The sequence below is a fragment of the Stegodyphus dumicola genome, chromosome 10 (assembly GCF_044657685.1).
Source record: "Stegodyphus dumicola isolate Sdum_Otavi_A_Nest chromosome 10, ASM4465768v1".
NCBI classification, from domain to species: Eukaryota; Metazoa; Arthropoda; class Arachnida; order Araneae; family Eresidae; genus Stegodyphus; species Stegodyphus dumicola.
Window position 1 is genome coordinate 69,741,396 of NC_140777.1, and position 16,587 is coordinate 69,757,982.

The 16,587-nt window shown below is 32.5% G+C and overlaps 1 protein-coding gene across 3 annotated transcripts in view; it reads right to left on the minus strand.

Moving 5' to 3' along the window:
• LOC118193121 (uncharacterized) overlaps window positions 1-16,587 on the minus strand; it is a 173,560-nt gene that overhangs the window by 19,689 nt on the left and 137,284 nt on the right. For all 3 annotated transcript variants that reach the window (XR_015043446.1, XM_085825060.1, XM_085825061.1), the window contains exons 31-36: window positions 13,538-13,654; window positions 10,892-10,997; window positions 9,060-9,128; window positions 5,207-5,278; window positions 1,506-1,577; window positions 1,279-1,353 (exon numbers count right to left, since the gene is read on the minus strand). Coding sequence is in view for 2 of the 3 variants with exons in the window: in XM_085825060.1 (XP_085681186.1) it covers window positions 1,279-1,353; window positions 1,506-1,577; window positions 5,207-5,278; window positions 9,060-9,128; window positions 10,892-10,997; window positions 13,538-13,654 (511 nt within the window). In the remaining variant the exon portion in view is untranslated. The remainder of the gene's footprint in view (window positions 1-1,278; window positions 1,354-1,505; window positions 1,578-5,206; window positions 5,279-9,059; window positions 9,129-10,891; window positions 10,998-13,537; window positions 13,655-16,587) is intronic.

A 16,587-nucleotide genomic window follows, 5' to 3' on the forward strand; every position in this document is an offset into this window, starting at 1 on the left:
CCCAATTCTTGCAACAGTCACATATTCGAAGATCATGAGGGCTTTAAGGTGTATAAGCCCCCTTAATAAAACATTATATTCTGTACTTATTTTAACAAGAAAAATGCAGTTTTCGGGTCTTTCTATGAATTAGAGTCGTATGAAATGTTGTAGATGGAATGTTTTAGGAAGAAACTAATTAAAAAAGTTTAAGATTTTTTGAAAGATCACTCACGAAGTGAAAAAATGGCGACAACAACAACAGTCGCAGAATATTTGGACATAGATTAGTCCATCAATAAATGTAGAAAAATAACTGTCCTGGAGGTTTAATAGAACTAGCTCATCACACTAGACTGTTGGAAAGCATTGAAAATAGACCCTGCAAAATTCAGTATCTTCATGCACATACTATTTTGATTTGTGAATGAATGCGCATACTATTTCATGCCAGCTGCGATCTATTAAACATAATTTTCCTAAAAAATGCATTTAACCCTTTCGCCGACCTCTCCTATCCGCGAAAATTCCTCATCCCCAGAGGCCGTCTGTTTTTCGTAGCGTGTAATGTTGTTTTCTCTGTACATCATAACTTTCCATACATGACTTTCGTAGTGGATGAATGTCAATGAATATTATAAGGAAATAAAGCATAATGAAAAAATAATAATATCTCTGCTAATTTCTAACAGCAGGATAATTTGATAACATCTGATCCAGGCGGTCCACTCCTCCCACTTTGTTGTTGTAATCTTTTACAATTATTGGTTTTTTTACAGTTCTTTTTCGTGTTCCAACATCAATCATTGAGTTATTATGGACTGTACACATCAAACGTATATCCTTTTTCATCAAACGTTTTTTCTCTTTTTCTGCTGAGTAGACGTTGAAGCCATCTCTCACTGCAGAAGAACGCTTCAGGCGCGTTACGGCCGCCCTGCGGAAGGTTCACTTGAACGAGCTAATCGCGTTACGGACGACGAAGAAGTTAATTAAATTAGTGAAACACTCTATACTAATTTTGTGAATATCTATAGTGATTTACAAAATGATTACATTTACAAAACTTGCTGTCTTTTAGATCGCTTACAAAATACAAAATAGTTAGACTATATTTATCTCGCATATTCTCCAATTTTAAGAAACTAAGTCATCAAAATGTATTTTACTCTTACCTAAAAAGTAATGTTTGTATAATTGTTTAAAATACAATTTGCTAATTAATCGCTAGGAAATAAAACTGCAAGACAGTACAAGAAAACAAAAGTTCTCCATAAAAATGTAAATAAAGCATCTTACAGAGTAGGTAAGTTAGTCAGACCATTGAAAGCTTCCGCTTCAATTTCTGTGAGAGTGGGATTATTTTCAAGGACCCTATTAAAATAATTACATAAATTTTATATTTATAACAACACTTTAAATATTTTTTATAGTTAAATATATATATATAAATTTATTATTTGCGTTCTATCTAAATTTAAATGAGAACTGAAAACTTAAAACTCTGTGAATTGCAAAATACTTACAGTAATCGAACATTCGTAAGTCCTTCAAAAGCTGACGCTTCGATAAATGTTATTCTATTATTGCTGAGATCCCTAAAAATTTAAAAGAAAAATGATTTTTTTATAAATGTTATGATTTACTTGCTTGTACTATTTTAGAACTCAGAAAGCAAGATTATATTACGCTAATTAAAAGATTATGTTCTTCTAAAATTCAAATAATTAAAAGATCATATTCTAAAGCAAGATTATATTCTTCTAACTCATTAGCTGTTCGAGAACATAAAACATAAGCATTTGATAAAAGGTAATAATATCATTTTGGGGCATATATTTACATTCCTTATTTTAGTTGTTCCTTACCTCGATATTAAGAAGACGTTAATAATACACTGATTTTAAACTTTGAACTGATCTTTTTTAAATTCCATGCATTAGATAATACCAAATAATGCATTCATCACATGAAGCTTCAAGTACAAATTAATATTACAAATTAAATATTACAAAGCTTAATTATTCATATTTCGGAATTTTAGATATCTCTTTTCTACCCTTTTATAGAATTACCAGCAAATATTTAAATGAAAGGCAAAACATCTTGAGTTAAAACTACGAAAAAGACGACACAGGTAATTCGTTCAAAGTGAGCGAGTTATCAAACACTGAAAATAGTATTGAATATATCCCCTGTGTTTTACAAAGGTATCTGTAAGAAAATATCGCGTTATTTATGTACGGTTTTGTAAAATGTTTAGAAAATCCATTTATGCAATCTCATTTAACGTTAAACAGAATCGAGCTAACCGAACCATTAGAGGAAACGATATTGAATAAAATGAATAAAAAAGTAGTTAACCTTACTTTGTTTTAAAATAACGTTTTTCATTGTTTCATTTATTAGCGATAAATACATATTTCTGAATGGTAACAAACAATATCAAAGTATTTTGTGTAAGCAGATAGATAAACTTCTTTTTATCTCGTAACGTTTACGTACTCATATCCATTGGTGGACTATGGGCTAGTTAAAAACTGTGTAGAACTAAGAGACTGATCTGAGACTTCTAAACTACCAGAAAGGGAAACATTAAAGATTCTACTAAACAGTACTACAATTCTATCTAGTATCTACTAATAGTACCACTGAATTCTACTGCTAGAGTTATGAAACATCCGCAGTGAATTTTTGCCATTTTGTGAAGAAATATATGAGTATATAATGTAAATTCAGCCGCTTATGTTGACACTACATTTAAAAAGTGGGATTTTTGAACATGAAACATAATAATTTATCTACAAATTTATACTCAGATTTTTTAAATAATGTATAACGTAGTGGAAACTATGGCTAAAGAAGAAAACGTTGGTACATACTACATGTATTGCAATATAGTCATTTACATGCTATATAATAATACTGTTATTTACATACTATATAATAATACTGTTATTTACCAGTACATTTATTTTATTTAGCATTTATTGTTACTACTATGGATTTAATATAAGTGTGTAGGATTCTTCACAGTGTAATGCTGAGTTACTGTTGTAAGTGAAGAATCTTAAGAACTGATAAGCGAAAAATCTCTTGAGTTCGTGTGACAGGAAACAACACGACAGAAGGGTAAACTAGCTCTTTATTATCCCAAATAAAGTTAAACAAAACTCCATCTTGAAGTGTACAATAAAGCCGACACTTGGGCTTTGAACTTAAGAGACTAAGACTAATACTAAACTAATCTAAACTAAAGAGGTATAGCCGAAGCTATCAAGATTCTACTAGAGTTGGCCCCTTAATGTTAATAGACTGCGAAGCTATCAAGGGCCTAAAGTAAGGAAGAGCATAATAATAGCTTACAAGAGAGTAGCCTAAAAAGGCAGACGCATGCAGCCAGAATACCTGGTATCTCTCTCTCTAAGACCGAAGAACTTCGCGGTTAAATACCGCTCATCCTCATTATGTATTCAGACGTGATTCTAAAACTACGTTCTGGCCGGAAGTAGTAATCTGAAGTTAAGAATCGACAGGAAAGGAACGTTAAATCAACATTTAACTGTTAATAAAATTAACATAATCCTTACATGTGTTATTACAAATGGTGCCGGCACGATTAGTACAGATAAACCAGGCTCTGCTGCTTGTGTTCTCATTATTCTGTACGTGTTACAAGGATAATAGAAAAATTGCGCCCATCACAGAAAGCAAGTACAAGTAATCTTTACTTAATTACCATTGCTCTTCCAAAACTTTCCAGTGTCCTTCGTAATGGGTTTGTGCTTAGAAAGAGCACTTTTCCAAAGACCAAAGCCATAATAGCCCAATCGGTATAGTGGTCAGGGAAGCTGACTGCGATGCCGAAGGGCCTGGGTTCGAATCCCGGAGAAAGCATGGTTGTAACTGTCCGCCCCTTCATAGGAAAGGCGCTGGTGGCCCACTTATTAGGTGCCTCCATAACAAACAGACCACCACATCTGGCCTTGTATAGATTAATGGACTGGGTTACATTTGTAATTGTCCACAATCTGCCATTAAAAAAAAGCCATAATAGTCCATAGGCGAAACTCCAGAGGACTTTACAGGAATAAGTTGAAAGGGCAATATATGTATCAGTATTCATTTTTTAAAGAAATGCAGCGGTACTTTTCGAAGTCTGACTTGATGTGTCTTGATGATGTTTCACTATTTGAAAGTCACTGGGAGAAAGAAATGGAATTTTTTCTGTAAGTATGGGACGTAAAACTTTTGTCTAATAGTACATTGAGTTTAGCTTTCCCCCTTTCCTCTATTGCAAGCAATCATAAGCGCCTTACTGAAACTTTCTTTGTATTGACGAACCTGGGTTCGTACATATTTTTCTCTTTGTTTTCGATAATAAACAGACCTTTCTTGTTGCAGTTCTTTAAGTAAACCCATGCTTCATCGAGGGTCACAATGTATTGTGACGTCAGTGTAACAATGCATTCCAATTTATCTAATGCTAATTAGTTTTCATACCGAGTTCTATAAATCATTCTGCGATAAGCCGCATGCCTCGGCAAAAGCACATGAACATTATGTTTTTTTGGTTTTCCTAATGTGTAAATCTTGTTTTATTATTTTATTTATTGCTGCTACAGATATATTTAAGTACTCTGCAATTGACTTTTGCGTCGGAGTAATTTCTTTTTTTACCAACGATATAACTTTACAAATCAAGTATACGTCCCTTTTTCGGGTATTCGTTTGAAATTTTCTTTACATGTAGAAGTAATGACTGACGTTGGTTTTCTTTCTGATTAATACTGTTGCCCATAAACTGTATATTTATGTCTGGGTGCATTGTGCTAACAAAAACAAAGTACAATTCAACAATAAAATATTCCGAAAACTTTTCCGGAAACGACATATTTTAACAACTTAAACAGAACACTGATACAGACATAATATGACCGTTAGACGACAGATGGTGTATATCTATATTGACAGTACTCCTGCACTGACACCCAGCAAAGTAAAATCTAGACAGTATAATTATTACAAACGCAATTCAGTTTACAATAAGATATTTACTTGATGTGGACAGGTTTTCAATTTCGCTGCAGTAGAAATTATTTCGATACTAAAATTCAATATGAATCATATGTAAATATATAAAAACTGAAAAATACGTAGAACATATAAACATTGATGGATGATGTAGAAATACATGGTAAAATACAGATTATTTAAAGCTCCTTACAATTTGTACAAATTCCTCAGAGGCACAAATCGTTTTGCTGGGATAGAATTTAGATGGTTATATTGTAGTATCCTGCAAATAAAAGAAAACTTTTATTAATACATTATTAAAAAAACATCGCACATTGAAAAGTAACCCGCCAAATTTCATTTGTGAAGTAAAATACATCTTTGTTAATTATTTTAAATGGTCAACTAAATAGAACTTATCTTTTCTTTGCAAAAATATTGTTTTGCAGAAGAGAAGATTACTGTACTGATGAAAGATTGCTGAAAAGTTGTTTTATATGGTAGAAAGACTGCTGCATTTTTTTATGAAATGGAGAAAGAGATATGAAGATAATTTGAGGGAAACTGTTGTCATATCTCGCCATCATATTATAAACTCCAAATTAACGAATCTGAAAAATCTTTGTTTCAAGTAAAATTAATTTAAAATTTCAAAGGATTTGTGTTTCGCACAGGTGGCAACACCTTACCGGCGGATGTATAATAGATGGTTGGTAGCCCTAAGTAACATAATTTAATAATCCAAATACTTTAAGGATTCCATTAAGATCCTAAGTTGAAAATGCATGTATGTGAAAAGGAGGAACATTTAGATTTTTAAGTTTTGAGGCACAAAACTTGACTTTTATACTAAGGTTAAAATAATTATATTTATTTGTAAGTTTTGATAAGTTTTGATAAGTTTGTTTTGATAAGGATTTATTTTCGTATTCACAGGTTTTTAAGATTTATGAAATACTTTACGTATATCTAAAACATATATATAATTAAAACTTTATATAGATGATTGAGCATTTAAGCTAGTACAAAATTAACAGAAACTAAATATCTGCGGGTCTACAATAATTGAGAGAATATTAAGCATCTAAGCTAAGCCAGTCTTATGTTCTAGACCATAAACTAAATGCTTAACTTACACTACTTCCTTACAAACAATTAGAAATATACATGATATTTCTAATTTTTAATCTGCCTCTAAAAAATACAAGAAAAAATGTGTATATTAGAAGTAGAAACAAATAAAAATTAAAAATCTATGGCCTAAAGATCTCGTCGGTGATAAATGAGCTTCATATTTAAGCTCTAACTGCAACTTCAATCTGCCTCGTCTTTCAGTGATATTAAAATTTCTTTTCGCTAGTTTTCTTACGCAGTTTACCGATGATGAACATTTTAGGTTCGACAGGTTGTTCAGAAAATGCCCAACTTCACTTTGCTGCATTTCATTATATGTACCAGGAAAATATGTACTCCATTTTAACGTGAAGTGGTCCTGGCATTTTTAGGCAAAGCGCGTAATCAGGCAGACTGCCTCATAGATAGTATGCTGCCTGAAACTGCTGCTAGACAGTCTATCAGATCTATCAGACATCAGACTGATTCCATGAAGGAGGTCGTCTGTTTTTTTTTTTTTTTTTTTCAGTCATCAAGCCAATTTTTGATATCTTGATAAGAGCCAAGTTGCTGCCCGTAAGGCCAATGTGCACGGATCGAAATAAGTGGTAATCTGAAGGAACAACATCAAGTGGGGCAACCAAAGGAGATACCCATGGAGGAAACACATCTGAGCGAAGAGCTTCTAAAGTTTCCTTGACTGGCTTCGCACTTGTCATTCTGGAAAGGAATCCTGTCACCTCGGCATATTCTAGACGTTTCCACTTCAGTGCATCATTCAGACTGTTGTCTGCAACGTTTAACATTGGTCGAACAAAGTTGCAGCAGTTGAAATGCTTTGGTTTGTTTCCACGCTATTTCACATGCGAGTTCAAAACATTATTTTAAAGCTGTCGAAACTATGTTTTGCAAACTGTGCTCTTATTCAATGAAGCAAGTCACCATAAAATTCTATCTGTTAAGGATACGTTTCTGCATCAGTTTTCTTTCCAATAAAATGATGAAGTGAAACTTCACTTAAATGCTGTTTTGAGGCACAAAACTTGACTTTTATACTAAGGTTAAAATAATTATATTTATTTGTGCTTTACTGTGTTGTTTGTTGACGTTTATTTGTGCTTAGTGTTAGTTTATGTTCTAGACAGATATCAGGTACTATTTGTACAGGTTGCTTTGAGTCTGTTTAAATACAGGTGTACCTACATGCAAGCGCTTCTACTGATGACATCTATTGGAAAAGAGGAGATTAATATTTATACACTAAACTGATTATAAATCATGTCTACAATAAAATTACCACTCCTAGTTAAAAATTCCATTCAGTAATGCCGCCAAAAATGAAAAACTGTTTCGGTCTTCACATGTATTTCCGTTTTCGAAAATTACCACTCCAGAAAAGTATAATGAAATTAGAACGAAATTTATGGCACTTAACAGTTATTAAAAATTCAGACCAACAAAACTGCACTTCTAGCACAAAATCAATATTTTAGAAGAGATTCTATACATCGTTGGCATCTAAGCAAATAGGCTTTTGATATTGTTCTAAAGTGCAGCCTGCTAAATTGCTTTGAACATATCAAGTTGATGACAGAATTTGAAACAGCTGCTATATTCACTAAAATTCTATTGATACCAGTAAGAAAAAACAATACAGAATAAGAGAAACAAATACAATTAAGTAGAATCTAATAGAAATATGCTGGTACCAGTAGAGAATTTTATTTGTTTCTATGGGACATTTTTATCAGGGGTACTGACTTGAAGTGTAAAACCTTAGCCTCACTTACTGATATACCGATTGTTATTGAAATTTTTAGCAACTGTGATCGGTAATGTTAAAGAAGAGCTTCTCTCACGATATTTTGGTCTTCCGATTAATATGACGATCTTAAAACGCATGACGGAAAAAAGCCCTGGTATGTGTCGCGGACCATTGCAATTCAAGTTAAAGCGAAGCTTATCAGAAAAGGTAGTCTGTTGTTGATTTACACAGAAGTGTTTACGTGCATGTGCCTGCTCTAGCCCGAAACGTCGATATCGTAACGGTTAAAAGAACTCTCAACAAAGGAATATCTGCAGAAAATCGGCGAGAAACAGATGCTGTCGAATCGTGAAAACAGATAATGCAGTACCTGTAGTAGTGTTCTAATACTGTGTCAACACTATCAATAAAGCTGCACGATTCGTTTGCATTGCGGATGAGATGTGTAAAGTCCTGCTGGACTGCCACATACCATGGATCTCTGCTTAAATTCTGAGCAATACAACTTTCTTCGATCCCCTGGTTCTGTTAGTTATCACTACACCTTCAGGGACAAGCAGTTTTATGGAGTGAAAATCTACATTTCGCAGGCGGATGATTTGTGGATCCCTTTAAAATTTTTAATTATTTTCATGGTGCTTTTAATACTGACGAGGTATACTGCCTCTTATAGGATATTTTTTAAGTCAATGATGAACGATACACTTATCTGTATTCTCAACAGTTCTCAGATGGCATTTTAGACTTGATGGCATTCAGACGGCAGAGTTCTCAGATGGCATTTTAGACTTGATGGCATTCAGACGGCAGAGTTCTCAGATGGCATTCAGGTATTCGAATTTATGTTACATTTATAATCGTATTCGTCGGTGTCAGGTTTACTTCTCCTATATGTTTTATTTTATTCTATTAGTTCCTTCATGCAGTTGCAATTTTCAAAAACATGAATATATGTAGAAATTCAACATAACTAGCTGTCAGGGGAAAAACGAAATTAAAAGAAAAATTATGCTACGTTAAAATAGAATATAATGACTTAGCACTGACATTTACCTCCATAAAATTAAATGCAGTTGCCTTTTGCATCGGAGTCTTAAAAATGTATAATATTTAGCGAAAAATAAAACTTCCAAACTACGTGTATAAGCATGTACAATGAATTAGCAGAAAAATAAAAATGTCTTACAGTTCTCCAAGTGTCCAGTAATTGGAAAAGTCCGTTTTATGTAAATCAAGACGATTGAAACTGAAATCTCTGGAAGAGAACACATCCAATAAATTTCATTTTAAAATGAATCATCAGTAAATTCGATTTTAAAGGCATTAAATTCCAAAGTCAACTTAAAGTAATTATTATTTTTTTAAATTAAGAGAATACCCCATTTGAAGAATCATGCATTGCAATGTGGCAATTCTGAGAAGACAGCAGTCTAGTCATGGTATGATGAGAGTACCTGGTTCAAAACACTTAAAGAGTATACAAAGCTAGAGGTACCCCTCTATTGAGCTAGAGGTAGAATTATAAATTGTGCAGATCCAGAGAATGACGGTAATACGGGGGTATTACCGTCATTCTCTGGTTCTGCATAAGGACATGTATCCTGGGACCTAACTGTCATAGTTTGATTCTTTTCCGGGACTTCAGCTTATAGAGTCTGTCTCTCTTATTCCACATAAACTAGAACAGATCCTATAATGACCTGGCGAATTCTCGCACAAGCGTGAATAAAAGTACTGACTCAGACGACGGGTAAAAATAACCCTTTATTAATTCAAAATAGTTAACAGAAAAAGACACGGTCTATGTGCGTTACTAACATAACGTAGTGCGTACTAACATAACGTAGTGCGTACTAACGGTCAACTTGCGGTGGAAACTAAACATATAATGTAAGTCAAACCTGAAATAAATAGTAGGAAATAGCACTTAAGTTACGCCTAAGAAGTGGACTCACAAGAACCTAATCGGCGTGAGGCTAAATCTGATAAGGCCAGAAGGCTTACTGTTGTAACAGCGAAATAACAACGAAACGTGCGCTTGGCTAGCGAAACACGCTCTGAATAAACTGAGATATTCACACGTGTAAAATAAGCACTTCACTTAACTTTAAATTTACATCCTGGCGAGAGAATGTGAGGGGAAGTTGAGAAGTTTAGAATAGGAACCAAACTTCAAATAAATTTGTTATGCAAAATAAGAAAAACCCTACAAGCTCTGATAAATGAACTGCTTAAAATATTATGAATGTTAAACATAAAAAACAGATTTCTTCGTAAAAATAAAAATTCCTGTGTTATGCTATTTATAATTAAGAGATTTCGAATTAATATATATTGCTGCTTATAATTAAATATAAATATTTCGGATGTCCATTAGCTCTAGTTCAAGACTTTTGCCAGTTTCAAAGGTTTTTAACCTTTAAAAATGTATCCTTCTCACTTGACAGATTTCAGAATGGTGATATTCGCAAAACATTATATCTATTTATGGAAATTATATTTTATTGAAAGGAAATAGTTTGATCAATAAATATTTGTATGATTAATAAAAAAAATGATACTCAATGTTTTTGGTTAAATTATCTTATTTTCCAAATTTATAATTTGAGAATAGCTCTTTACTAATTATCTAAGTAATTATACATTTTGTTCCGCTATAATGAAATTTCTAAATATAGTACTGAGGTAGTTGTTCGAATATGCTTCGTTTTAAGTAATATTTCAACTGTGGGTTTATTATAGCCGATATTCTAATGTAGTTCGTTGTTCTGATTTCATATTTATAGAATTATATTAAAACTGTTTTACTCGTATTCTGCATTAGATGTAACTGACTGATAACTATAATCATATAGATTAGATATAATTGATTAATAATAATAATATTGAAAACAATTCTCTATTAGTATCATTAAATATTATATTTATATGTAAAACGACATTTGCAATTACTTTTATATAATAAAACAATGAAATTATTAAAATAATACTGAATGATACAATTGTCTGGCAACTTACAGTTTTCGAACTTCATGAGGTAGATTACTTGGTAGCACGGATGCATTCTGACGCATACACGAAATAAATAAGCCGACGCACATGCAGTTTTCGGGGCAAACCAGATCTTTAACATTAAATATGAGCAAATATTACTAAAAATTGGCAGGATAAATAGAAAACAATGCATATCAAACACGAAAAGAATCATAGTATTCACGCCTATGAATAACAATTATACATTAAAGATAAGTGATGATAGAGAATATACCAGAAAAAAAAAGGTTTCAAATTTTAACGGTAGCAAAAAGGGTTTATTAAGGTTTTAAGCACTCGCTGAACTCGCAGTCTATCAGTCTGCTGTCGCACTCACTCCTTCTAACCATTTTTTTTTTTGTCATTTTAGCTTTATTATTAAGCATCGTTTTCTTCTCACTAAATGGCATACACAATTAAATAGCAAAATCACAAAAGTCTTAAAAGCAGATAGCAGCAAATGTTTAGGATACACAACGCAGTGTGGCATACATTTTTTTATTTATTGCAATATTTTCTCAGTTCATCATATGTCTTCAGTTTTCTTAGTAAGATGGCTTACAAATCTTTTTTGTTTGTTTGTTTGTTTATTATCAACATTTTATGTGTTAAGTGTATTTATCAAATATTATGTTGCTTATGTGGCAGTTACACTACGTAAAATTCAACTACAAAATCACAAAATATTTAAAAACTAATATTTGTAGAATTTCCCATAGACAGTCTCGCCTGCTGCAGCCAGTACAGTTTTACCATTGTTAGCTTTCAAATTACTGAGTTTGTTAATTAAAAATTCATTTAAATTTTACAAAATATGAAATAAAGAATAAGAAAATATATAACGTTATTCTATGAAAATACTTAATATTTTAATTAGATAAATCATGGATTAAATGCATTTTTATTACTTAAATCAGTTCGACCTAAAAGAAAGAAGCGAATATTCTTTAGAACTGCATCTGTTGCTTTCAAATAGCTTAGTTATTTAATCCACAACAGTTTGATTCAGTTTTGCAAGATAAATATTGTTGCGTTTTTATCTTCTTCTGACACCAGTTGTTACGTTATTTTCTTCCTTCACGTTCGTACGGGGTTCGTAGATTTGGAGTGAATAACGACGACACTTGATGAAGTATCGAAAAACACTTTATTTAGCCAATAATAATCAGGACAACTCCAATAACACTTTTTACAGTAGTCGAAGATCTACTATACACACGCTGGAACAATCAGCGTCACAGCCTTCAGATTTTCAGGCTATCACGGTGGAGACAGCTTCCTGCAAAGCACCCGACTCTGCTTTCCGGAGTACAGCTCCCGACTCTGCTTGGTCGTTCTCGGAACTCCACGTACTCTCGAGACTCTCCACGCTACAACTCGATATGCACTTGACGACACACAGAGCACAGCTCCTGATTCTCCGTTCAGTTGTTTCCGGAGCTCAACACGCTCTCTCGATGATGCACTAACCGCGATGCTCTATGAGAGTCTTTCGGTAGTTTTTGAAAATCACGATATTCTAAATACAATGTTTGGACAAAAAGAAATTTTTAACCGCTTAGTAGTTTTGCTCGTACATGACACCAGCAACTTTTTTTTTTTTTTTTGCGTAACCTGATTTGCCCGTGTGTGTCATATCTTCTGTGGCCTTAGGAATGAACGCCACTATTCTTTGCAAGTGTGATATTTCGGAGTTAAGTAAAATTCTATTCTTTAATAATCACACCATATTCAAGAAATTTTTATTATAAAATATTTAACAGTTTTCATCTTTATTTTCAATTTCGCGGCTACTAGGGATTCAGTTGAAAAATTTCAATTCTTGAGATTCGAAGCATCTGATTTCTAACTATTTTTAAGGCTTTATGACTTCATTAGCAGTTTTGGGAAAGGATAACCTCTTTCTAAAAGCTGAAAATTCAAACCTTATCATTGATATTGTTGCGTGAAAGACCGACGTTGGAGAATGTCGACATTCTTCAAATACGTCGGTAAAAGACCGAATATTTGGTTATATTTTTATACATTCGAACCTTCCCCGATTATTATTGCAATAATAACATCAATCATAAGTTTATTATTGGCGTTATTTTCTTTTCTCATTTAGAATGTATTGTTCGTTTTACGTTCAACAGTTCAACATGTGCTGCTACAAGCTTTATCCTATTTTCATATATATCATAATATGTTTTAATAATAAAGCATGATTTATAAACGAAACTAAAATAATTTTCTTGAACTTCGAATGTCGATATTTGCCAGTGTAAGGGGGAGATACAGTTATTCAGCAAATTTTTCGGACATACACCCACTCGGTGAATGTTGATATTCTTCGGAGAATGTCGACATTCTCCAGTAACAATATCGTCATTCTGTCTGTTTTATAATGCGCTATAGATATCCTAATTTTGAAAGTGGATGTTGAAATCAAAATTCTATCATTTGTGATTTCCTTATTAAAATGAAACAGAACTTTTTGTGGCTTTAATTATGTGAATTATATAACTTTGATGGGTGAATTTACGCCATCTAGGCTCTAGACGAAATTATAGAAATGTTCCATGGAGCAGAGGTATTTGCTGTCACTTCACATATAAGTTATTTCTTACAAGCAATAGTTCGTATACATACCGCATAACAGCTCATCATCACCGTGGGGACAGTTTCTGACTCCATCGCACAGTTTTCCTAAAGGCAAGCATGAACTTCTGTTGTAACACTTGTACTGACCGGGGCAATTGTACGAATCTGAAACAATTTACCCTCTTTTAAGATGTTTGCATTTTTTAATAGGAAATTTTTTTTGTGACAGAAAGCTTTACCTTACATTAATAATTTAACCCTTATTTTATGCATTATATGTATTACCTATTCCTGCGATAAATAAGCTAGAACAAAGGAACCGTTATAATCAGATTCACAAGAGAGGAAAACTCCTTTATAATATTGCATTGCCTTTATCCATCGCTAAGTTTGGATTCGTCTGTTTGAAAGATGGATCGCTTATCTGATCGCACATAGCAAGTGTATTCTGATATGATCATCATGATTGTCACCATTTGTACATTTCTATGAAGGTTGCTATTTATATTTCTAGCCTTGGCAACAGTAAGTTTTGCTAGGCGGCCGCAGATGATTCTTATCGCAAGTTTGATATTTTTGACCATAGCTTCTTTAGAACATTTTGGCATTTTAGCGTAATTTGCGTTGCTTACAGTAAATTGAAAAATTCATCTCGGGCAAAAACTGGAATTGACTTGTGAATATTTTCGAGCGATTATTTTTCACAACTTTCGACTTGGAATATCACGACAAGAGTGCTTCGATGAACCTAATTCTTTACACAGCGATAAAGCACCATCTTACATCACTGTAAAAAAACTGGTTAACGAATTCAATCGCGGTCGACGTTCCCTCCAGGACGAATTCCGTGAAGGTCGCCCAAAATTGGTTGTTGTGCCAGAAAATATCAAAGCTGTGAGTGAACTGAGAAGCAAAATCGTCATCTGACATATCATGAAATTGAGGCATCTTTGGGTATTAGTTATGACAAACATCCATAAGATATTACATGAATATTTGGCTGTAAGAAAGATTTGTTCGCGTTGCATCCCGCATAATCTGATAAACGCTCAAAAAGAGGCTCGTGTTGATTGGTGCAAGGGAATATTGGAAAAATACGTTCAAGGTACATCAAAGGCTATGTATAACATCTACACATGTGATAAATCATGGATCTACGCATATGAGTTCGAAACAAAACAAAAGTCTACTATATGGGTGTTTATGTGAGTATCGTTTGCTTCATTTTATTGTTGCAAACAGCGTAAATTCCTTTTGTTTTTCTTCTTTTAGTTTTGAACTTTATGTGTGGCAACAAGATAATTGATTAATAGAATTGTGTTTGTGACAGCCATGTAGAATGGCTCGCTTATTTTGTATCAATTATTTTGCATCGCTGACAAGTGTAATTTAATAAAAGTGTAGGAATACAGTCCATTTGTTGATTGATTATAGTTTGTGAAACATATTAAGTTTAATAGAACACATATTGTTGGTCCGTCGAGCCGGAGAGCTAGTGAAGATAGTGACTGTTCTAAGTGTATTCTAACAACGCAAATATGCAGATGGTTTGTGAAAATTATCCACTTTGTGAGGTAAGTGGATTTTGAACAAAAATTCGTTTAATTTGTTGTTAAATTTTAAGAACAATGTTGTAATACAACATAGAATTCGATTTCATTTTAATAATAGTGTTAAGTGATTTAAGAACAATTTCTGTTTCTGAATTGATCAATTATGAGTGAACTTATAACTTTTAAAACAAAAAGAGCGGTCTTACGCAGGAGTGTTACTAATTATGTAAAGAAAATTGAAACTATTTTAACTGCAGATGAAATTAATTTAATAGAACTAGAGGAATGTGTCGAATTATTGAAACAAAAAGAAACTGAGTTAAGGAAGCTTGATTCTGAAATCGAAAGTTTAATTACAGATACTAAAGAATTAGAAAACGAAATAGATAATGTTCAGGAGTACACAGATAAAATTTATTTGTGGAAATTTAAAGGTGAAAAAATATTAAAAAATCAAAATAATAAAAATAATTCTAATAGTGTAATTTCAGAACAGGTTCTTGACAATATTAATTTACCCAAGTTAACATTACCGACTTTTGGTGGTAATATTACAGAATGGATAGCTTTTAAAGATCTTTTCAGTGCTTGTGTAAGAAATAATACAAATTTATCTAATGCTCAAAAATTGCAGTATTTGAAGGCTTCGTTGAAAGGTGAAGCATATCGCATTATTCAAACCATTCAAATTTCGGATTGTAATTTTGAAATAGCATGGAATCTGTTAGACGAAAGATATTCAAATAAGAGAGAACAAATTTTTGCATATATTAAACGTTTTTTAAGTTTACCAACTATTCAAAATGAATCAGCATTTGCTATTTTAAATTTAGTTGACAATATTAATGAAATAATTCGTTCTTTAGAAGTATTGAATCAAACCATTGATAACTTTGGTGACACTTTAATGACTTATTTAATTTTGCAAAAATTAGACCCTGCTACAAAATTATGGTGGGAACGTCAGTTAAAATCTAATGAAATTCCAAAACTTACGACTTTAATTGAATTCCTAAAAAACTATGCAAGAAAACTTCAAAATAGCAAATCAACAAGTAATAAGGTACCTAAATCTGTGTTTCAAAATAAGAATAATGTTATGGTTGCTACTTTGGGTTGTGGTTATTGTAAAGAAGATCATAGTTTAGCCAAATGTTCGAAATTTCTAAATTTATCGGTTCAGAAAAGGATAGAATTTGTAAAATCTAATCGTTACTGTTTTAATTGTTTATCTAATATGCACTTGCTCAAAAAATGCAAGAGTTTAAATACATGTCAACATTGCTCTAAGAAGCATCACAGTATTTTGCACATTGTAAATAATTCAAAGAATAAAATTCAGTTAAACAGTATATCTCCGCCTACGCAATCTATCATTAAAAGAGATAAATTAACGAGTCCTAAGGACGTTTCAGCCACAGTTTGTGCCTCTCATTATGATTCGAATGCAAAAGGTAATCAAACCAGTCACATTTTATTGTGTACTGCTTTAATAAAAGTTCAAAATTCTAAGCAACAATTTGTGAAGTGTAGATGTTTATGTGA